Raw genomic sequence first — 24,034 nt, 5'->3', positions numbered from 1 at the left:
AAAATAAGTTCTGAACCTCCTACCACCTCAGCTTCAGTTCCCCTCGTGACAATGATAGCTTCATAACCACAGGGGTCATGACCCTCTAGATAATGAGGTAAAATGGACTCACTTGATAATTAGTGCAGCTAGAACAGCTACAGAAATTTATGTTAAATTTATTTTAGTGAACAAGAGAATTTTCTTAGCATCAACATGTAAAACTCTAATAATTCAGCAATTTAAGTGAAAAATAAGACAAGATAATTGCAATCTAAGTTACAAATATAACAATTTTTTTTAAGTTTCCTGAATAAGTATGCTAACCTCTTGTGAGTGGATTCATTATTTAGAATCATCTTTACAGTATTAGAGAAGACAATGTGAAAATCATTTTATTGATGGATTGAAATATATTTCTTATATTTTTATTTATCATATTTCATGCGATACTTTATTTTTAAATGTTTATTTATGTCTGCAGTGAAATACATATTAAAAGATCCTATATCATATGGTCACTTATTTGTGGAATCTTAAAAAATGATACAAATGAACTTACCTACAAAAACAGAAACAGACTCACAGACATAGAAACCAGACTTACGGTTACCAAAGGGAAAAGTGGGGGAGTGATAAATTAGGAGCTTGGGATTAACAGATACACACTACTATAAATAAAATAGGTAAACAACAAGGGCCTACTGTGTAACACAGGGAACTATATTCAGTATCTTGTAATAAACTATAAGGGAAAAGAATCTGAGAAAGAATAGATTTACATATATATATATATATATATATATATATGTATGTATGTATAGCTGAATCACTTTGCTGTACACCTGAAACTAACACAACCTTGTAAATCAACTAGACTTCAATTTAAAAAGAAAGAGAGAAAAGACAAAACATATCAATAAGTAACCCTCCCCTGCAAGAAAGATACTATACCAAACATAAAACAGTGAAATTAAGAAGCCTTGGGTCTCTTAGAATAATGACTAATGTTCTGAAGCAAGTGTTTTCTGCAAAGGGCCAGACAGTAAATGTTTTAGAATCTCTGCCACAATTACCAGATACTGCTGTGTAGCACAAAAGCAGCCTTAGCCATTATGAAGACCCATGAGCATGGCTATGTTCCAGTAAAACCTGATTTACTAAGTCATACAGCAGGAATTTTTGACAGCCCTCCTGCAGGGCCACAGTTTGCTGACTGCCCCCCACACCCCGAAATACCAGACTTGTTCCGTGTATTTTCCCTTCCTCTCTGATATAACCTGGTAAAATAGCTACAAAGCTTAATCAAGAATCAGATCCACATACCTTTTCCCCAGGAATTCCAGGAGCACCTAATTCACTTTGAAGACCAACTGCACCCTGAAATATAGAAATTCTCATTAGGAGTTTTTTCAAAGGTGTATTAATTGCTAAGGTTGTCATAGATGAGTTGCTTTTGCTCGCACCGAAGTGTGTGCCATTAAGTTCTTTTTTCCTATTATTCACAAGTCATTAACTATACTTTTGACAATTAATAAATTATCAGAAAGTTAATAATAAATATCAGAGTGCTAATCAAAACTCAAACTAGACATTCTCCACACAGACATATGCAGTACAGCTTTCTCATTTCTTCTATATTTATCAAAGGTTAAGGAATGATTCTATTGCTGTTACTTCAACTAGTACCTGGTACTTTCAATTCAAATAAGTCATGAAATTTCAGACTCCAAGGTACCCATATTTTTATATTTAGTGTGCCTGACCTTCCATTACATCCTCCAGGAAAACACTCCGAAGCTGGGTCAATCCTTTTGTCAGTTTCCTTGCTCATCCACGTTAACTGAAAAAAATCTGCTCAGTGAAGCTGATGGGCTACCTTTATCTGCCTTTATGGCTCTTTCACAAATTCAGTCTAATAAATTTATCCTTGAGACAGTGGACAATAATGTAAACTTTCTGAATGAATTTCTCTATTACTAATGCTTGGTAGAGATTAATAAACCCATTAGAATTCTATGAGTATATAATACCATTATTACCCTGATGTTACATGTTAATTTCAGATTTAAGGCATACAAATAAATGTCAACTTCAAGTTCCTATAGATTAGATGAGATTATATCAGATGGAGTAAAATTACAAAAACAAAAAAGAACCTGTCAATTAATCCAATATGCTCAATATTGGATTAGAAAGGATGAAGAAATATTCTTTATTTCTCATATCGACATAGACAAAAATTCAAAACCATAAATATTAAATCTTGCTTCTTTGAGGTTATTACTAAGGGAAAAATATTCCTTCTTTTAAAAAATTATGAATATATTTTGATTCAATTATTTTTTTATTGGTGTGGTGTGTCTTCAGAAGGGGCACATGAGTAATGTCACATTGGAAACAAAATAAAGGGAAATTCACTAGTAATCTCTGGGTTAACACACTAGACCACTCAAAATGGAAACTTCCATACAGTGAGATTAGAGAGTAGGGATAGTAGAATACCGAAGTTTTTGACTATACAGTCAAGTAAGTTAACATTTCATCTTAAATTATTTTGATTTTCTCTAAAAGTATACCTACAAAGCAATCATTTCATAAAGCCTACACTTTTTGGGAAATTAACTTGATATGGAAGGTAATAATACAAAACTAAACTGGAAAATTGTTCCCCAAATAGACCTCAGATCATACTCCTCCTTAGGTTCAGGAACATTGAAATTGAGCTGCTGTTTTATAAAACTGAGGGAATTTCAACTCTGAAGTGGGTGAAGGTATTAGCAAGGGTATTAAAGAACTGAGAAAGTAATGTAGTTGCTAAGTCATTAGGCTGCTAACCACATTTGCTAAGAAAAGGGAATTAAAAGATTCAGAAAATTACAATAATTGAGTCTAAATGAAAGAAAAGTATTAATTACTATTTCAAATAATGTCATCCATAGTTTAGTCTTGGACAGAGGGCATGGTTAGGATGCTCTGATTGGGTGGCCTGATACAGAATGTTCATCACAGCTATGTGTTTATAAACAGTGGTTGAATCTCAAACTACCTTTCTCCATGAGAGGGGGTCATAAGCTTTATGAAGAAAAAAGAAGCAGTAAATCAGACTAATGAAGCATCACAGTGTGGATGAGAAAATAGGCAAATAAACACTAAGTCATGCCAAAACTTGTGGCTTTTCTCCAAATATTTCTGATTCATCATTAACTAGTGGGTAACATCAAGCTAAAACTAATCAGGTCACTATGTAAATTTTTTTAAATGCTTTTGTTTATCAAGGAAAAAGTGTAGTAGAACATTAGTGAATAATATAACAGTTCTTAACGATTTAGCTTATCTAGTTCCTTCTCTGCAAACTGACTCTTCGCCCTGCTTGGCAAGGTCCACTGGGCAACTGGGGCAGAGAATTCACAGGTTCTAGAAACAGCTGAGTTGATGACTTAGACTTTCCTTGTGGTAGAATGTTCATTCATTCAACGTATTTTTAGCTCCTATTAGGTGCTGTTCTATGTATGGTGCTCACTGAACTCATATTCTAATGGGGGAATAAATAGAGGTATAATGATAACAAGTCAAGTGACAATAAAAGTGCTAAGAAAAGAAAGAAGATAGAGGTGGAATGAAGGGATGCTTTTTACAGAGAGATGTCAGAAGAGGCCTTTCTATTTTTTATTTATTTATTTATTTATTTATTTATTTTTGGCTGTGTTGGGTCTTCATTTCTGTGCGAGGGCTTTCTCCAGTTGCAGCGAGCGGGGGCCACTCTTCATCTCAGTGCATGGGCCTCTCACTGTCGCAGCCTCTCCCGTTGCGGAGCACAGGCTCCAGACGCGTAGGCTCAGCAGTTGTGGCTCACAGGCCTAGGTGCTCCGCAGCATGTGGGATCTTCCCAGATCAGGGCTCGAGCCCATGTCCCCTGCATTGGCAGGCAGATTCTTAACCACTGTGCCACCAGGGAAGCCTCTAGGCCTTTCTATTTTAAAGTGATTTATGAGAGAGAGCCTAAATGATGTGAAGGAAAGAGAAATGTGAATATCTAGGAAGAACATTCCAGGTATATGTAGCCTGGTGCAAAGACCTTGGAACAGACATGAACAAGGGGAGAGTGTAGAAGCCACTATAGGTAGGGGTACTGGGGTAGGGAGAGCTCTACACATTATGGGAAGCCTTGTGGCCCGTGGTTAGAGCTTCAGTGTTATCTTGAGGGAAATAGGAAGCCATTGGTGGGTTTTGATCCAGGTGGGACAAGATTTACTTACAGGATTATTCAGAACAGCTGTCTAACTCATAGTGTACAGGCATAATAAAATTTGCTCTTTATAAAGCTGCCACAGATGACAGTAAGGATTCTCAAAACGTAAGACCTTCAGAAATATTGTAATGAGTAATACATAATGTGCAAAGAGATTTGGGAACTGTATTCTCAAAACTTTTCTCACTTTATCTCATTGGGCCAAACGTAAAATGAGAAAAATGAGAATGAGAAAAATTAAATTCAAAAACCAGCACACTATATCTAAAAAAAAGTCTTGTCAAATAAGATTGGGAACAAAAGACACAGATTTGAATGGAATACTTAAATCACTGAGTGATCTTTTGAAGAAATCACTATCATTAAATTATTAGTATTTACTCTAAGTGGCATATAACAACTTAAGGTTTTTATAACCTAAAACATTCAATCAATTGAAAATTCTAAGGAATTATTTCACAAAATGAAGATGCGTGTGGTTTTAATCAAACCACATATAAAAGTAAACTCAGTCTAAAAGGATTACCTCTACCTCTCCTTCAACACATGAACAATTACACTGTGGATAGAAAAGGAGAGGAAACATACATTTGCTAAGTATCTACTATGTGCCAGTTCCTGGTACTAAGTATCCCTTCTTCACAATAAGCTGTTGACTCAGTGTTACTAAGCATCATTTTCAAAGCAAGTAAGAGGTGGACAGGATTCAATCCCAAGTGATTCAGGCTCCAGAGTGGTACTCCTTCTAATATACTGTCCTACAACCCCTAAATATACTCTTTTGGTCTTACACACCAAAAGAGAAACCTTGAGAACAACATCTGGTTGCCTTAGTAACACTGCACTTCTGATCATTTCACAAAATCAACTATTCAATATGCCTTAGAGCAAAGATGACTTTTGATCTTCAAACTATGCAGGCACTATTTTGTGCACCTGCTCTAATAATGAAACTTATATACAAGACTCAAACACAGATGGAAAGCCATCTTTATTTACTGCCCATTAAAGTTGCAGGATCACGGAGCACAATAAGAACAGAAATGTACTCATCAACTCCTCAAAAGGAAAAATACATCCATGTTTATTTAAAAAGCTGATCACATTCATGGCCATGGTCATCTGAAGTCGTATTTGCACATCAAGGAGTATGCTCGTTTAATTAAATGCTGGTGCATGTACTGAAACAATAAAGGAAGTATAGTGATTATTTGCCTTCCTTTGTAGATTATCAATTTATTTTATCCCAGCTGTCATTGCCTTGCCACTGAAATCTCTTGCCATTATGAATTTTGTGTAGTCTGGAAGTTAAAACAAATGTTATTATTTTTTAAATGTACCATAAACGGGAAATGATGTAATACATTATAATTCTAAGATACATTTTGTATATTTTATAGATTTGGCATACAATAAATTTTCTAATAATTATGATCTTTTTTATTTCTGTGGTATCAGTTGTACCATGCCCTCTTTCATTTTTTATTGTTTATTTGAGTCCTCTATTTTTTTCTTGGTGAGTCTAGCTAGCTATCGGCTTGTCAATTTGTTTCTCTCTTCAGAAAACCAGCTCTTAGTTTCATTGATCTTCTCCATTGTATTTTTAGTCTCTATTTCATTTATTTCTGCTCTAATTTTTATTTCCTTCCTTCTACTAACTTTGGACTTCATGTGTTCTTCTTCTGCTAGTTCGTTAAGGTGTAAAGTTAGGTTGTTTATTCGAGCCTCTGATTGTTTCTTGAGATAGGCACTTATCTCTATGAACTCCTCTCTTAGAACTGCTTTTGTTGCATCCCACAAATTTTGGTATGTTATATTTCCATTTTCGTTTGTCTCAAGGTAATTTTTAATTTCTTTTTTGATTTCTTCTTTCACGCACTGGTTGCCCAGTAGCATGTTGTTTAATCTCTACATTTGTGAATGTTCCAGTCTCCTTCGTATAATTAATTTCTAGTTTCATACCACTGTGGTCAGAAAAATATGCTTGATATATTTCAATCCTTTTAAATTCATTAAGACTTGTTTCATGGCCTAAAATATGATCTGTTCTAGAAAATGTTCCATATATATTTGAGAAGAATATATTCTATTGCTTTCAGAGGGAATGTTCTGTATATATCTCTTTTGCTGTACGCGGGCGTCTCACTGTTGTGGCCTCTCCCGTTGTGGAGCACAGGCTCTGGACGTGCAGGCTCAATGGCCATGGCTCACGGGCCCAGCCGCTCCGCGGCATGTGGGATCTTCCCAGACCGGGGCACAAACCCGTGTCCCCTGCATTGGCAGGTGGACTCTCAACCACTGCGCCACCAGGGAAGCCCTGTATGTATCTCTTAAGTTCATCTGGTTCATCTGTCATTTAAGGCTAGTATTTCCTTATTGATTTTCTGTCTGGATGATGTATGCATTGATGTAATGGGGTATTAAAGTTTCCTACTATTATTGTATTACTGACTAATTCTCCCTTTAGGAGTGTTAGTATTTGCTTTATATATTTAGGCACTTCTGGGTTAAGTGCACAAATACTTACAAATGTTACATCCTCTTGTTGGATTGACCCCTTTATCATTATATAAAACCCACCTTTGGCTCTTATTACATTCCTTGTTTGAAGTCTATTTTGTCTGATGTAAGTATAGCTACTCAGCTTTCTTTTGATTTCCATTTGCAAAAGATTGGAATATCTTTTCCAATCCCTTCACTTTCAGTTTGTGTGTGTCCTTACATATAAAGTGAGTATTTTATAGGTAGCATATAGATGGATCTTCTTTCCAAACTATATTATAAATTTATAGTAATTAAAATAGTGTGGTATTGGCATAAAACCAGACACATATATCAGTGGAACAGAACAGAGAGCCCAAAAATAAACCCACATATATATGGTCAATTAATTTATGACAAAGGAGTCACAAATATATAGTGGGGAAAGGATAGCCTCTTCAATAAATAGTGTTGGCTATTTACAATAGCCAAGACATGGAAGCAACCTAAATGTCCATCGACAGATGAATGGATAAAGAAGATGTGGTACATATATAAAATGGAATAATACCCATAAAAAAGAAAGAAATAATGCCATTTGAAGCAACATGGATGGACCTAGAGATTATCATACTAAATGAAGTAAGCCTACAGAGAATGACAAATATCATATGATATTGCTTATACATGGAATCTAAAAAAGAATGATACAAATGAACTTATATGCAAAACAGATATAGACCCACAGACATAGAAAACAAACTTATGTTACCAAAGAGGAAAGGAGGGAGTGATAAATTAAGAGTTTGGGATTAATATGTACACCATACTATATATAAAACAGATAACCAACAAGGACCTACTGTATAGCATGTGGAACTACACTCAATATTTTGTAATAATCTATAAGGGAAAAGAATCTGAAAAAGAATATATATAGATAACTGAATCACTTTGCTGTACACCTGAAACTGACACAACACTGTAAATCAACTATACTTCAGTACAAAATAAATAAAATTTTTTAAATAAATAAATAGTGAGTGCTGAGAAAACTGCAGAGCCACATGCAAAGAAGAATGAAACTTGACCACTATCCTATACCATACAAAAAAATTAACCCAAAGTGGATTAAAGACTTGAACGTAAGATCTGAAACCATAGAACTCCTAGAAGAAAACATAGGCAGTAATCCCCTCAACATATATCTTGGTGATAATTTTTTTGAATATGTCTCCAAAAGCAAAAGTAATAAAAGCAAAAATAAACAAGTGTGATCTCAAGGGCAAAAATAAATGCCCATCCCAAACCCAAACATTTCTTCTCAAGCACTTGCTTAGGTGCCAGAAGTTCCCATGGAAGGTACAATGGTGGACCCTCCTTTGGGAGTCAAAAGGCCAAGGATGGCTTGGTTGAAGCTTGCTGTGCAACTTTGAGGGATCAGTCATTTCACAAACTTCAGTCTCTTACCTTTTAAAATAAGGAGTCCATGTAGATTATATAAATAATTTAGAACCATGGACTTCCAAGTTAAGGCATGAAAAAGAATTTAAATCTGTTCTACCTTGGAAAGATAGTAAGAACATAATCAACTCCTAACCTTAGCAGGAATTAATCTACCTAGTTAGCTAACAAAAGATGTGACTCATAGAAAACAAACTTATGGTTACCAGAGGGAGATGGGATTAACATATACACACTACTACATATAAAACAGATAGCCAACAAGGACCTACTGTATAGCACAGGGAACTACACTCAGTGTCTTGTAATAATCTATAATTGAAAAGAATCTGAAAAAGAATATACTTATGTATATAGATTCAGTTATATATATATATATATTATATATATATATATCGCTGAATAACTTTGCTGTACTCCTGAAGCTAACACAACATGGTAAATTAACTATACTTCAATTTAAAAAATGGTTACTAAAAATGGTTACTAAATGACTCAAAGAGTGGGGAATAGACAGTTCCATTTTGAGAAGGACAGGGAGAAAGGAAAAGCATGGATCCTGGCTAGACTAAGATCTGCACAGGTCCAGCTCACCCACCATCTTCTCCAGCAAACTCTCTCCCCAGTCTCCCCAAGACTGTTACCTCAGGGCCCCTGCAACCCTCCTATAGCACCTAACTGGTGTGGCCTTGTAAGGTCTTCTATCTCCTTCCAGATGTAAAATCCCGGAACAAAGCCTATTCCTTCTAACCGCTCTAACACCCAGCACTAGGCCTTACGCAGAGCAGGTGCTCAACAAAGGTAAGCTGTATGAATAAAGGGTGGGGAAGAACCTTCAGTGGAGACCTATCAGCAGACAGAGAAACAGGAGTTCGTCATGTATCTGGAGAAGAAAATGCTAAAGAAGGCTAGAGCCCAACTAAAAGACACTTTCTTGCTTCACAATTTTGCTTGTGGTTTACAGGTATATTTTAGGCCAGCCTTCCAGTCGGAATGCAAAAGCAGACTTACATGCCAATATAGTCTTCCTTATTTCAGTGATCAGCACTTAAATACAGCCCTCGATAGCCTTCACAGAAATGTGCATTTGTATGGGACACAGAAAAGTGAGGTGGACCCAATTGTGAAGTCACTTTTGGACGAATCCTCTTTTGTCCCGACAGCATTAGCTGGTGTCTTACCTGCTCTCCTTTGTCCCCCTTCTGTCCAGGTGAGCCTGGAACTCCCAGTAATCCTGCTTCTCCCTGAGCAGAAATGAATTTTGTGTTATCAAATATTCTGTCACATTGAACTAAAAACACATAGTCTGTAAATAAGAAGCTGACAATAGTAAGACAAAGCTTTGCTCTCCTGGGAGCTGATGCAGGTCCCTCCGCTGGGAGGCCCCTCTCCCCTCATCATAAGGCTCACTACCCCCTATTCCAAATGCCTGCCAGCATCACCTCCTCCCCGAGACCTTCCATGGGCTGGAACATGCGCTCTCCTCCATGCACCCTGCACCTCGTACTTGCCTTTCGCATGGAGCTTCCTGTGCAGGGCTATTCACTTGAGGAAATGTAAGCTTCCTCTAAACTCCCACCTCACCCTCCTCCCCACTACTCCAGCCAGGAAGGGAAGTGGCGCAGGATGCTCTAAGCCTAAGCATGCATCAGGTCATGGTGCTGGGGACCTTCTGCTCTAGAAGCTGGGGCAAGTTTCCCCTCCCTTTGTACTGGTGTAGAGGAAAGCCGTCCAGAGATCACTCAGGCCTCTGAGTGCCATTAACATCCACAAAAGACGCTTGTGTAGCCCAACGGGCCCAGGCTTCCTCACCAGGAAGGGGCAAGCAAAACAAATTCTTTGGGCGATAACAGAGCTCCTCTGCACGTCCTGTACAAAGGAGAGCTGGGTGGATATTGGGGACACTGGACAGACACGATCTCCACACTATGTAGAGTATCTTTGGTTATGCGTTGAAGGGCAGGCACTGCGTTTCCTTCATCTGTGAATTCACAGAATTGAAGCCTATTCCTGGCATGTGTTATGCCCTTGTACTTAGCTGTTGTACAGGTGGTTCCTCCCTTTATTTTCTTCTACTTCCTACCCAGAAAAGGAGGTCAGATGGCCTCAGAACTCTCCAGATCAAAATCCAGGAGATCCTATCCCCAACCCCCTTCTCTTAACCCACCCAGCGACTGAGAGGCTCAGGTACCTGATTCAACCAGCACTAAAGGGCAAGACCAGGGCCACACCCTCAGGGCCTGGCTCACTGTGTGGCGTGGCTTTTCCGTGGGCACAGGTGAAAGGGAGCATACCTTGTTTGGAATGCACTGGCACTGGTCTGTAAGTTCCTGCTTTGCTGGCAGAAATGCAGACATTCTACTGGCATGAGCGGGTACCAATGATGCTGCAGTACTTCCAAAGCCATGCTGCTCTGGGCACTAAAATCCAGAAAGAGGCTTTAGGATATGGGGTCAATTCCAAACATGGTGACATTCCCAGCACTGACTCTCACCAAACTAGACATGACTGGAGTTTCTTGCAAGAACTTCCTTCTAATAAGCAAAGGTTGATACCAACCTGTGAAAGTCCATAATGACTTTGCCCTTTCACTAGACCCCTACGTTTTTATTACACTGACAACACACTAGAAATGCATTAAATTGTTGGTTTTGGTGAGAAATTCTAAAGCTATTATAGGTGACTTTATGACAAGTACAGTAATATCAAACGTTTACAAGAATTACAATTGTTACAATAAAATACTTTATACAAACAACATTGGTATATGTGTTTTGGGAACAAATTTTAAAATAAAAGAACATAATTTGAACTTTTAAAACATCGTTTATTTCAAGAAGATGATTATAAAGGCATGTAAAAGTAGAAAATAAACGCTTTTTATGCTCTAAGGTAGTATGTATTTAATCAAAGTATGTGTATCTTATTCCAGTCCATTGTTCTTTATTCAAAAGTCTCCACTGTAACAGACAAGTTATGACTTTTATAACTTATCCAGTGTGTTCAGAACATGTGGGGACGGCCACATGAAGTGAAATTTGGTTACAAAGCAATGAACTTTTTTTCTGTCAAAAAATAAATCCAGATGGCCGTCTGAAGAAGATAAACGCATCCTTTCCTCTCAATATCATTTACCAGAGTCCTTACCACGGTTTGTAACTCTGAATTTGCAGTTTCATAAATTTGCAATTTCATATCTCTATATTTGCATTTTAGGGGGAAGTGTTCACACATTACTTTATATACTACAAATTATATATGCCTGGAAAAATATTGTCAGGATACAAAATTAAAATATTGTCTGTGGTTATTTATTGTGATGAGATCATGGTTGATATTTATTTTCTTCTATGCAGTTGGCTGTATTTTCCAAATTTTATAAAGTAAACATATGTAACTTGTCAAACAAAATAATATTTTGAAAAAGTGTGTAGCATTCTAATGCTTGTGAGCACAGTAAACACAGTAAGAAAAATAGCTCCCAGAAAAACTGGGACTAGTTTCCCGTCTTTACCACTAGTTCTATCACATTTACTCTCTGCAGATTTAATGATTAGCTGTCTAGTTATTGTCATAAGTTTCCAAGTCCACGAGTCTAAAAATTACATTAGAATGAAACATACAAGATTATCACCAAAACGATCCATTTATCTCATATGATTTGATATGATTTTACAGCCAGTTCCTGCCTCGTGCCCCATGGATTCAGTTAGATAATCAAGACCTATTCCGAGCTCACAGTTTTGCTCTGGATAACTGATTCACTACTTTAAGACTTTAAAAGCATGTCTCAGGCTTCACTATAAAACTTCTCACACTTTCCAAAAAGTGCCTACAGAGAACATAAGATGTACAAGTAAGGATCCCCTGCTTCATAAACCTCTGGCTTTGATATGACACATATTTAGTTAATTAGCCCTCAAAATTTTAATCATCTTTCTCCTTTATTTTCAACAAATGTTGCTGATTTTCTCTTCTCTTCCTATTTATTCTTCATTCTGTCTAGGTCTGTAGTCATGAAATATGAATGTTTCAGAAAGAGAAACCCTAATTAATAGCAGCAAAGAAATATATTTATAGATTATCCTGAATAAATTTCGCTTTTGAAATATGCTATAAAATATTATTAACAGAAAGGAGGTCTGATTTGAAATTACAGGACAAAATCAGATTTTTAAGCAAGTACATTAAAATTTGCTGAGTTCAAATATTTTTCAAAAAATATAGTTGAGGGCCTCCCTGGTGGCGCAAGTGGTTGAGAGTCCGCCTGCCGATGCAGGGGATACGGGTTCGTGCCCCGGTCTGGGAGGATCCCATATGCCGCGGAGCGGCTGGGCCCGTGAGCCATGGCCGCTGGGCCTGCGCATCCGGAGCCTGTGCTCCGCAACGGGAGAGGCCACAACAGTGAGAGGCCCACATACCGCAAAAAGAAAAAAATATATATATATATAGTTGATGCCAAAATTATAGCAGATGCACTTAAATATCTTTTATATAACTATTTACCTTCCAAAATATATATTTCCGTTAAATGTAAATATAGCATATATCCATTTCCTGTTAACGATTAACAGAATGGTGATGTCCGCCCCCAAATACTTATCAGCTGGAAAATAAGCGGTCTTTTGTTATGTTTTTTCAAGGTTGGAGATGATGTCCTACCTTATTTTCTACTCTTTAAAACCAAATCTTTTTCAAACATGATTTAAAATTTTTTTTTCATGTGGGGTCATGTCACCACTTTTAATTATCAAGCCACTCCATCGAATCCATCACCTATTTCCTTAAACAGTTTTCTCATAATTCAAGTTGGAGTGACTATTGGTCAAGAGTATAATATTTAGGTACCTCAAAACATCATGTTATTACTTTTCAATCAGGGAAAATACGTATTTTAAAAGCTCTCACATAAAAGAAGCATAATTAATTAAAGAAAAACTTCTGGAGAATTCACATCTTCAAGATTTAAATGTGTGTCTCCAGGAAGTCTAGGTATTTCAAGTCTGTAGATTGGCATTCTAAATTACCTTTTCAGATATTTATAGAAAGATATTTGGCTGGCTTTCCTTGCAATGAGAGCCATAAACTGGGTTGGAGATATGCTTTATAAAACCAAGTTACGTTAACAAAACATATAATTTTTACAGACTTAGCTATGCTTTGAGTCAGTTGATCACATTATTATTCTACTACCCAAAGTGAGGAATAGAAGTTAAAAATATTTTTGAACTACTAAACTATGGATACATCTTCTTACAATTTTCAATGGTAAGTTTAGAACTTCTGGGAAATCTGACCCAATGAATAACATTTTCACTTTTTAATTTTACTTTTCCTATGTTCTTTCTGTAAGACTTCAGAATTAATCCCTTTCAAACACCAGTCAACAAGTCAAGAAACAATGTTTTGACATCTTTTACAAACAAAGCACTAATCATAAAAGAAGGGTACAAAAGTAGAATTCCCCTCAATGAGTTTAAAAGGTAGTTGAATAAATTAAAAACAAATACAACTATATCTAATAATATAAGACACACACATGACCATTGCAATAAAAGATACAGAAAGTACTGAATTTAGTGGGTTTTTTTTTTTTTTTTTTTTTTTTTTTTTTTTTTTTTTGCGGTATGCGGGCCTCTCACTGTTGTGGCCTCCCCCGTTGCGCAGCACAGGCTCCGGACGCTCAGGCTCAGCAGCCATGGCCCACGGGCCCAGCCGCTCCGCGGCATATGGGATCCTCCCAGACCGGGGCACGAACCCGTATCCCCTGCATCGGCAGGCGGACTCTCAACCACTTGCGCCACCAGGGAGGCCCTTAGTGGGTTTTCTTAAATAGAAGGTTGGTACAAGAAAGTAATAGTTGTAGAGTTAGGTTGAGAATATTAAGAATGAGAGACTAAGAAACTGAAGTTCTAATTTGTTGCAAACAGGGAGTAACCAAAGTCTTTGAGGTGAGATGAGCAGAGGACCGGGAATGTGTCTTATTCATGTCAGCCAGCCTTGTTCCTTAGCACAACATCTAGAAGATCAGCGTTTCTGAATAACAGATGTTTAGTGGAAGAAGGTAAATGAACCTACAAAGCAGTGATGCAGAGACTTATTCTGGCTATGTGGGGACAGGGAAGGTGGATGACACAATAATGCGACGATCCAGGCATGAGGTAAAGGTGGACCAGGGCGGTAAGAGGAGAGGGGAAGATGCAGGTGAAAAATCTCTCACAAAGGAATACTGGCCAGGAAGGGTGATGGCTAGGAGAGGGAAGTGAGTGAGAATAATGTATGATCACAGACATAAAACCCCTGTAACTGGAAAATGCTGATGCTACCGTCAGAGCGTGATTTAGAGAGAAAGGCATAAATTCTCTTTTACTCATGTGGAGTCCAAAGTGAGGCCATATCTTTCCTGAAGTTCAAGCTGAAGCACTGGGATTAAAATTGTGACAAGAGACGATGAGACAGCCCCATGAGGGGTCTCTCGCTTGGAACTGTTTGCTCGCCTGGCTTCAAGAGAAGACGTTCAGTGCTGCCCTACACGTGGCTCTGCAGCCCAGGCAGCTGGCCTTCTACAGTCTTCACACACCAGAAACTGAGCTTACCTTAGGGTCTGAAATCTCACAACACGTTTCTTGAGCTATGAAGTTCGAGTTACAGTAGATTTGAAGTTGGTGAATTTCAACCTATTAAAAAATTAGTAATAAGATATATCATTAGTATTTTTCTTTTTGAAAATCACATTTAGGCATTTGAGAACGATGGTAATTTAACTGGAAAGAAAAAAAAGAAGCTAATATTTATACAAATAAATCACTGGCAGATATTTTGGGTTTTATTTAATTTAGGATTCATGATTTTATGGACCATTTGAGAAACAGATATGGATTTGGCTGTTGAGATAAATCTATATGTAAAGGAAATCAAGTAATAGAGCAATTGCAGATCTTTGCTCCTTGTTTCAAACCATCAAAAAGAAGTATTTAATTAAAGGAAGGTAATGCACTACGATAAAAAGAAAAAAAGGTATTTAGTTTTTATCTATTTTTCATGGATACTGTCTAATACCTATGGATTTTATGTTACATGGCATACTCCTGAGCAACACTCACAGTAGTTTTACAAAAATAATTGATTCTTCGACTTGCTCAGCAAATCCACATTTGTTGGCATTTGGACATGAAATTAAAAGTAGTTTCAGGAAAGTACAATCATGTCTTCAAGTGCAAGATCAAACAACCACATCAGAGAAAGTAAATGGTACAGACTATTGACACAATTTCAGTATGACAGATGCACAGAGAGGCTGCTTCAAATTAGTTTGTGGTTGTAAATTTAATAATTTAATTAATAATCTTATGATGATCTGACATATAACATAGGTCAGGAACAACCTCTTTCCTTCCCCTTCTCCTCCCCACCTTTCTCTCTCTTTCTCTCTCTCTCCTCTTTCCCCATCTTTCTCTGTCTCCTAATGTAACAGAGCTAGATTATGTATTTCTTTGAGGTCAGTAAGTACTTTCTATAGTGAGACCCAACTATAATAATATAATAATCCTATGATAATAGAAAGCAGATATCTGAGGTTAGCTCTGAATCTCTAACCCAACACCAAAAAAGCAAGAAAGGAGGGGAAAAGCTGTAACTATTACTCTACACTGAGATGAATAAAATCAATTCAGCTCATAGAAAGCATTAAGAATTCCAGACATCTTTTGGATTCATGAGCAGCCTAGGATTTGCAGCCAATGCAAAATTCTGAGATGAAATGAAACTTAATGATTTCTCTTCTATAACTTTTTGCAAGGTTATTGAAGTAAACTTTTATTTATAAAGTTTAAATACACTGTCTTACATAGTCTAATGAAACACCAGGCAGTAACATACCCATTATGGAGAATGAAGAATGTAGAGACTCCAATTAATTTTCTCCTTAACTAAAACTAATTTATCATCAACACTGTTTCTAAATAGTCAATAAATACTGAAATTCTATTACGTATCATCCACTGTGCTAGGGCCTTCATATGAATTATTTTACTTAACTGAAGATGATCCATTTTTTATGGATTAGAGCCTAATAAAGTACCCATGACACTGAAACTACAATCAGCCTAGTTTAATTATGCTTTTTTAATTCATTAGTTGCTTTAGAATCCTTCACTGACATAGTGCTTTAGAATGAGAATGCACTGACCCTGTCACACAGAATTAAAAAGAAATCCTTTTATCAGTTTTGTCACCTATTTCTCTGCACAAAAGCACACGGGTAGTATATATAAAATAAAACCTAATCATTAGAAGGTTTTTTGATAACTTACTTTCTGAATAAACAAAACATTTTCACATTACAACAGATCTTATAAATCACAGAGCTTGCATGGAGATGATAAAAAAATTAGTTTACTTAGAGTTTTAGTAGGACCAAGAATCTTAAAAAAATAAAATATGTATTTTATTTGTTTGTTTAACTTAAACAGTGACTCTCTCCTCTAAAAGCTCCATCATCGTGACATGGCTTTAATATTATTTCTTTTTTTTGTGGTACGCGGACCTCTCACTGTTGTGGCCTCTTCCGTTGCAGAGCACAGGCTCCGGATGCCCAGGCGCAGCAGCCATGGCTCACGGGCCCAGCTGCTCCGCGGCATGTGGGATCTTCCCGGACCGGGGCACGAACCCGTGTCCCCTGCATCGGCAGGCAGACTCCCAACCACTGTGCCACCAAGGAAGCCCTAATATTATTTCTTAAGTGAACTAAGATTCCACATTAAACTATGAAAGTGTTGTAAGACTATAATTTTCCCATTGTGGCTTTTCATCAGGACTCACAGTGATATTCTTCAGCCTCAGGTTGTTCCCTTGAGTAAAAAGGTAATTAGACACAGGACACAGCACTCAACCTTCAGATGGGAGCTTGGAGTCAGGACCCCACTCGTGGAATAACCTGCTCCTCTCTCACTGTCATCTCTCCCTCAAAGGTTATGAATTTATATCTTAACCCTAATGTGCTTTGGTTCTTGCCATTCCCCACTTTGCCCTCGCTAGTCCTGCAGGAGATCAGATTCCAGTCAACACCAGTGCTCCAGCAAGGGCTACCGCCACCCCTACTACTGTTACTAGAATTCACTGAAGATCACCTCCCGTCTACCTACACTCCACCCACTGCTGGAAGTCACACCTCTGAGGTTTAGCTGCTGGACTCCACTTCCTCCCTTGACTCTGAAAAGACCTTTCTGAAAGGTCTGTCTAGGACTGTTGCCATTACAATTAATACTGTGATTATTATTGGCAGCCACCATTTACTGACACAGACTTGATCCATCTTTCTGACACAGACTGAGCCTTTAAGATCTTTGAGAGAGGAGCAGACTTTGTTGTTGTTGTTTTCCGCTCTTTTATGCCAGGGTTGAATGGCATGTCTGGCCCTAAATAAATAAATGAATACACAGAAAACTGACCACATACTATGCACTATGGCACATATGCTATGCAATTATAACTAGTAAGTCTACCAATATTATTTTATAATTTAGGATGCCGAGACTCAGATAAATTAAGAGTGAGCAAGGTAAATTAGCAGATAATAAAAGTTAAGTGGATGAGCTAGGATTTACAGTCGCATCTGTCTGATCCCCAACCAAGCTCACTCTCCCTGATGCCATGATGTCTTATGTCCAGAATTGGCTTCTCCTGCTCTGGAGTATTTTGATAATCATCACTGAACCCTAGTTATGACATTCTCACTGATTTGTTCATTGTGTCTAAGAGAAGACAGTTTAAAAATAATATTTTAGGGCCTCCCTGGTGGTGCAGTGGTTGAGAGTCCGCCTGCCGATGCAGGGGATACGGGTTCGTGCCCCGGTCTGGGAGGATCCCATATGCCGCAGAGCGGCTGGGCCCGTGAGCCATGGCCTCTGGGCCTGCGCATCCGGAGCCTGTGCTCCGCAACGGGAGAGGCCACAACAGTGAGAGGCCCGCATACCGCAAAAAGAAAAAAAAAAAAAATAATAATAATATTTTATTGGAGATATATATATATATATATATATACACACACACACACACACATATGTAATACCTATCTATCTATCTGTCATCTATCGCTGATGCCTTCCACAGGGGCCTTTAGAAATAATATGCTGGCCAAACATGTATGTGCACAGAACCGTACTTTTGAAACAAAACTGAACTGTTAAGGGCATTGCGTTAACAATTCCTATTGGTGTCCTACATTCAGATTATTTTTATGGGTTTTCCCATCATTCCACCCATAAGAAAATGTGAAGTCATCAAATTTAGATATATCCCCCTTTTTAAAGATTATAGGCCTTTGGGAAATTAATAATAAATCTGTACCATGTGAGCATCAAATATAATTTTTAAAGAAACTTTTCATCTGAAAGGGTTTTACTAGACAATTGTTCTCATCCAAATGACCTACTGTTGTGTTTCAGTCCAACAGAACTCTAAAAAACATTATAAGCTAATGAAAAATAGTCTGCAATACAAACACTTGTGATTCTGAGGATGAATAAATAGCCTATTGTTCTTGAATGAAAACACCAGATAATTTGGAACCATTTAACTTAAATTTCATCTTTTTCCAGTCCTTTCAAGACATAGGAACTTAGACCAAGCTTACTTTTGTATAATATTTTCAATTTTTACTAACATTTAATTTTAATAACCTTATTTTTCAAGGCATAACCTAGTTCTTTTAAATTCACAGGCTAGAGAAAAATGGGTGAAAATAGATAGAAAATAATATATGTAAAAATATAGTTGGAGGGCTTCCCTGGTGGCACAGTGGTTGAGAGTCCGCCTGCCAATGTGGGGGACATGGGTTTGTGCCCCGGTCCGGGAGGATCCCACATGCCGCAGAGCAACTAGGCCCGTGAGCCATGGCCACTGAGCCTGCGCGTCCGGAGCCTGTGCTCCCCAACGGGAGAGGCCACAACAGTGAGAGGCCCGCGTATCACACACACACACACACAAAAATATATATATATATAGTTGGAAATACATAGCTATGCTTCACACATCTGATAGCAAATTAATTTAAACAGTGTTGAGAAGGGAATAACTTATACAGTTATTAAAGGAAAAAGGTTTTAATAAGATATTTTATTTTAATTTATAAATGTTACTAGTTCACAACTCACGTCCACAGGCCTGCCATCTGAAGCTCGGGTCGCAATAACAGTCCTTCCGTGGAAGTCCACAGTGCCCTTCCCATCAATATGCCGGCTTGCAACTAAGTTACAGTCCGTATAGACCGAAATGGCCCGGGATTGTATACTGAAGCCAAGTTTATGCCACTGACGATCAAACAAAGGACGGAGTTCTCGATTTTTAAAAATGTAGTTCAACACATCTCCCTCCACAGCTCGGAACATAAATTCCACCATCTTCTTTCCACCATCAACTACTATAGAAACCTGCAAAAATGCAAATGATCTTTAAATGTTTGAAATTCAGTTTTTAAAATTATTAAAGTACACAAATCAAAACTCAAAGTGCTACCATATGACCCAGCAATCCCACTACAGGGCATATACCCTGAGAAAAGCATAATTCAAAAAGAGTCATGCACCACAATGTTCACTGCAGCACTATTCACAATAGCCAGGACATGGAAGCAACCTAAGTGCCCATCGACAGAGGAATGGATAAAGAAGATGTGGTACATAGATACCATGGAATATTACTCAGCCATAAAAGGGAACAAAATTGGGTCATTTGTAGTGATGTGGGTGAACCTAAAGTCTGTCATATAGAGTGAAGTAAGTCAGAAAGAGAAAAACAAATATCGAATATTAACGCATATATATGGAATCTAGAAAAATGGTACAGATGAACCTATTTGCAGGGCAAAAAAAGAGATGCAGACGTAGAGAACGAACTTGTGGACACAGGGGGGAAGTGGAGGGTGGGATGAATTGAGAGAGTAGCATTGACATATATACACTACCATGTGTAAAATAGATAGCTAGTGGGAAGCAGGTGCATAGCATAGGGAGCTCAGCTTGGTGCTTTGTGACCACCTAGAGGGGTGGGATAGGGAAGGTAGGAGGGAGGCTCAAGAGGAAGGGGATATAGGGATATATGTATACATATAGCTGATTCACTTTGTTGTACAGCAGAAACTAACACAACACTGTAAAGCAATTATACTCCAATAAAAAAATAATTGAAAAAAAACTCAAGCTGCATGTTAGTAGAACTGAGGCACTCAGTAAAATATTTTAGATGATACTTGTGTCCGTTGGATTTGTTAACATATAAGAACAGCAAACAACCAGCTACAAAAATGGTTTAAATATGGGATATCTGGTGAATGTAATATGCTCCTTTCTTGAGAGGATATCTAGGAGTGTGTGTGTGTGTGTGTGTGTGTGTGTGTATCTAAGTATATATATAATTCTGTATGAGTGATTCAAGAATTAAATGTTACTAATTTAAAAACAATAAGAAATAATCACTTCTCTTAGCATGGAAACTGAGATCAACTTCTTTAACCTTTGGTGCTTTGCATGGTGCAAAGAAAATACATTTTCATAGAGGACATGCTCTTTCTGTTCAAGTCATATTTCCATCTTAATACTGTGACTATATAATAACATATTAAAAGACCAGTGAAATGAAAAACATTTCAATGGATAGGTACAGAAATAAACACAGATGGATGGTGCCCATGAGTAATTGTGATGTTTACCTCCCCTCCCTGGAGCACCTGCGTCCCCTCCTTTCTGCCCAAATGCCACAGCTCCCACAAGTATTCCTAGACCCCTGTTCTTCTCGTGTCCCATCTTGGGGAGCCGTCCTTTCCATGCTCGCACCGTCCCCACCCAACTCCGAGCTGTCCTTGGCCACCACACTTGTCACCTTGTGCTCGTGCTCCAATAGGCTGTTCTCATATATGGCATCCCCAGACCTATGTGCTCCCTGAGAAAAGGAATCACGCTTTGCCAGTCTCTTATCTTTGTCACTAACTAGCATCTAGCATGTGTTCAATTATTTTTGTTGGTGGAATCATTTGTATCTCATCTCTTAATTCACTAAGGATTTTCAGAGGAAACAATGAACAGCTTTAAAATGATGTATAATATCAGAAATAATAGGAAATGAAGAAGTCGTCAGTGAGTGGTCTTGGTGTCAATGAAGCAGTTGTAAAGGGAGGGTAGTTAGAGTGTCTTCAGACAAAATTAGGAATCTAGGGCTTCCCTGGTGGCGCAGTGGTTGAGAGTCTGCCTGTCAATGCGGGGGACACAGGTTCGTGCCCCGGTCTGGGAAGATCCCACATGCCGTGGAGCGGCTGGGCCCGTGAGCCATGGCCGCTGAGCCTGCGCATCCGGAGCCTGTGCTCCACAATGGGAGAGGCCACAACAGTGAGAGGCCTGCGTACCGTAAAAAAAAAAAAAAAAAAAAGGAATCTAGTAGAAAAAAACAAACAGAAAAACAAAACAAAAACAGAAAACAAACTAATCTTGCCTCACCCACCAGGCTCTCGCATTACAAATCTCAGCAAGATCCTTCTAACTCTGAGAATACTTGCATTTCCCTGTGGATGATTCCTCTAAAAGACAGAACAGTCGTGCATGAGGTCTGCTCCCAAATGTATGCCCACAGTTCCAAGATTCACCTGGCCTAATCCCACCAGAGGACACAGATCAGTACATCTCTCCGGTTCCTTACCTGTGGCATATTCTGCTGGTTTAAAACCTGCCACAGAAACCACCGTTCCTTTTTGGTGCTTCTTCGTACCCGAAACACAGCTGCTATGGCAAACTCCTCAGGAAGGCCTTTGGGAAACACCTTACTGTGGGAGAACAACAAAGAACCATCATGAAAAAACTGAAGGCAAGGACAGAAAATCTCAGTATGAAGGTCTCTGCAACACAACATCTTATTCACATTTTCTCAATGAATTTAGAATTCATTATGCATGTTTACAGCATTCTACCAAATGCATACATGGACGCATCCACATCTACTTTTACCTATGGAATTCGTATCCTTGTTCTTTCCCTTTTAAAAAATTTCCCCGGAAGGTGTTGTTAAAGCTTGAGGTGTGTAAAAGCGAGTGACTAGACTATAGTACTATGGGGTGATATTCATTTACTGAACAAGATGTTCCAACAGAAACTCAGAATTCACTGCAGTCTGGCAAACAGTAGACATTTATAAAGGAAATAAATAGTACCCCTAGGCTTTATCGGTAGACAGAAATACAGAGCATTTCAAAGAACACTGCTAGCAATTAAATGTATATCTCCAAAGAACTTTTGTCATATTAAACCCTTGCAAAATGAACTCCTAATTCTGATTTCCTAGTACGTATCAATTTAGGACTGAAACTAAATATAATAAAGACATTTTAGCTTAGTTTTTATTCTTACAGAAAATAAGTAAATTATTTCTAGGTAGCAGAGAGAAGCCTAAAGACAGTCCAAATATGCTTCTGCCTCAACCTTGTTTCAAATACTGGTCTCACTGGATCCATGAAGAAACTTGGGGAAAAAAAATCACCATGAACATGAATCATATTTAGACTTTCATTGGAAAACATGGAGAGATACATTCCTCCAAGTTGACTTTTAAAGTTATCTGCATTGTATGTAAAAACTCTGCAAGGCAGGAATCTTGCTTTTCTTTTAAAAAATCATGAGGAGTAGTAGGTAAGAATTCTCTTAAGGACTAACATAGCCAGAAGTTGTTTATATAAATAAAACATCATACATTGAGATGGTAACTACTCACTGGGAATATCACACCAAGGTCCACTGAAACTGACAGCCAAACTCATGGAGAATTCTGAAACTTTGGTTTTACACTTTGTGTTAAGAGAAAAAGTCACAAGTGGTAGGGAAATCAGGAACAAATATAAAAAAAAAAGCTATGCTGGCCTAAAGTTCTTAGTTGGTTAAATTCACGTGCGCGCACGTGCACGCACACACACACACACACTTACGTATATAGTGTATAAATGTAGGTATATGTACATAAGCATACCTCAGGGATATTGCAGGTTTGGGGCCAGCTCACTGGAATAAAGTGAATATCACAATAAAGTGAGTCACACGAATTTTTTGGTTTTCCAGTGTGTATAAAAGTTGTGTTTACACTATGCTGTACTCTATTCCATGTGCAACAGCATTATATCTAAAAACGTACATACCTTAATTTTTAAAACGCTTTACTGCTAAGAAGAAATATGCTAACCATCACCTGACAACCCAGGGTTGCCACAAACCTTCAATTTGTAAAAAATCCAGTATCTATGAAGTGCAATAAAGTGAAACACAATAAAAGGAGGTCTGCCTCTAAATATATATAAACTCTAGTTTTACCTTCTTCACTAACCTGCTTACCTCCAGTCTGGAGGCTTTCTGGCTCTCAGCTCTTGTCTGGCTGGCTGAAGAAAGAGGAGGTAAACTGGGGCCTCATTTTCATCACACACACACACACACACACACACACACACCCCTCTCCAGCCTCCACAGAGGCTGGCTGGTGACTCCCCGGGATGAGCCTCTCCCGTGCCCGGGGAGGTACCCCAGCCCACGTGCCAGCAGCACCCCGCCCAGCAGTTCCGAGGTTCTAACTTCCTCGTCTCTGCTGCCTGTGACCCCACTGCTTCCCATCTTCTAAGAATGTATATGTCTGTCTCTGTGGCTTCATCTCCCACTGTACAGTCATTTTTGCACTTTAGAGAATAAAACTCCATTTCCATCTCCCATCTCTCCCTCACCAACGCCCCTCTTACCTCGGTTTACAAATGTATGCATATCTTCACCCTCTCCCCCGCTGTAAAACAGACAAAACTCCCATCATCCTCGCTACAGCATTATATTACCCTTCCAGGTA

At 38.2% G+C, this 24,034-nt stretch overlaps 1 protein-coding gene across 1 annotated transcript in view; it reads right to left on the bottom strand.

Annotated features, from left to right (window-relative positions):
- Nucleotides 1–24,034, bottom strand: part of COL19A1 (collagen type XIX alpha 1 chain) — a 364,353-nt gene that overhangs the window by 299,898 nt on the left and 40,421 nt on the right. Inside the window, exons 4-8 of the mRNA XM_060114554.1 lie at nucleotides 21,863–21,986; nucleotides 19,330–19,605; nucleotides 14,773–14,853; nucleotides 10,471–10,596; nucleotides 9,358–9,420 (exon numbers count right to left, since the gene is read on the bottom strand). Coding sequence (XP_059970537.1) covers nucleotides 9,358–9,420; nucleotides 10,471–10,596; nucleotides 14,773–14,853; nucleotides 19,330–19,605; nucleotides 21,863–21,986 — 670 coding nt within the window. The remainder of the gene's footprint in view (nucleotides 1–9,357; nucleotides 9,421–10,470; nucleotides 10,597–14,772; nucleotides 14,854–19,329; nucleotides 19,606–21,862; nucleotides 21,987–24,034) is intronic.

Source organism: Mesoplodon densirostris, chromosome 12 (assembly GCF_025265405.1).
Source record: "Mesoplodon densirostris isolate mMesDen1 chromosome 12, mMesDen1 primary haplotype, whole genome shotgun sequence".
Classification (NCBI taxonomy): Eukaryota; Metazoa; Chordata; class Mammalia; order Artiodactyla; family Ziphiidae; genus Mesoplodon; species Mesoplodon densirostris.
The sequence above is the reverse complement of the archived record's forward strand: the minus strand, read 5'-3'. Positions and strand labels throughout refer to the sequence as shown.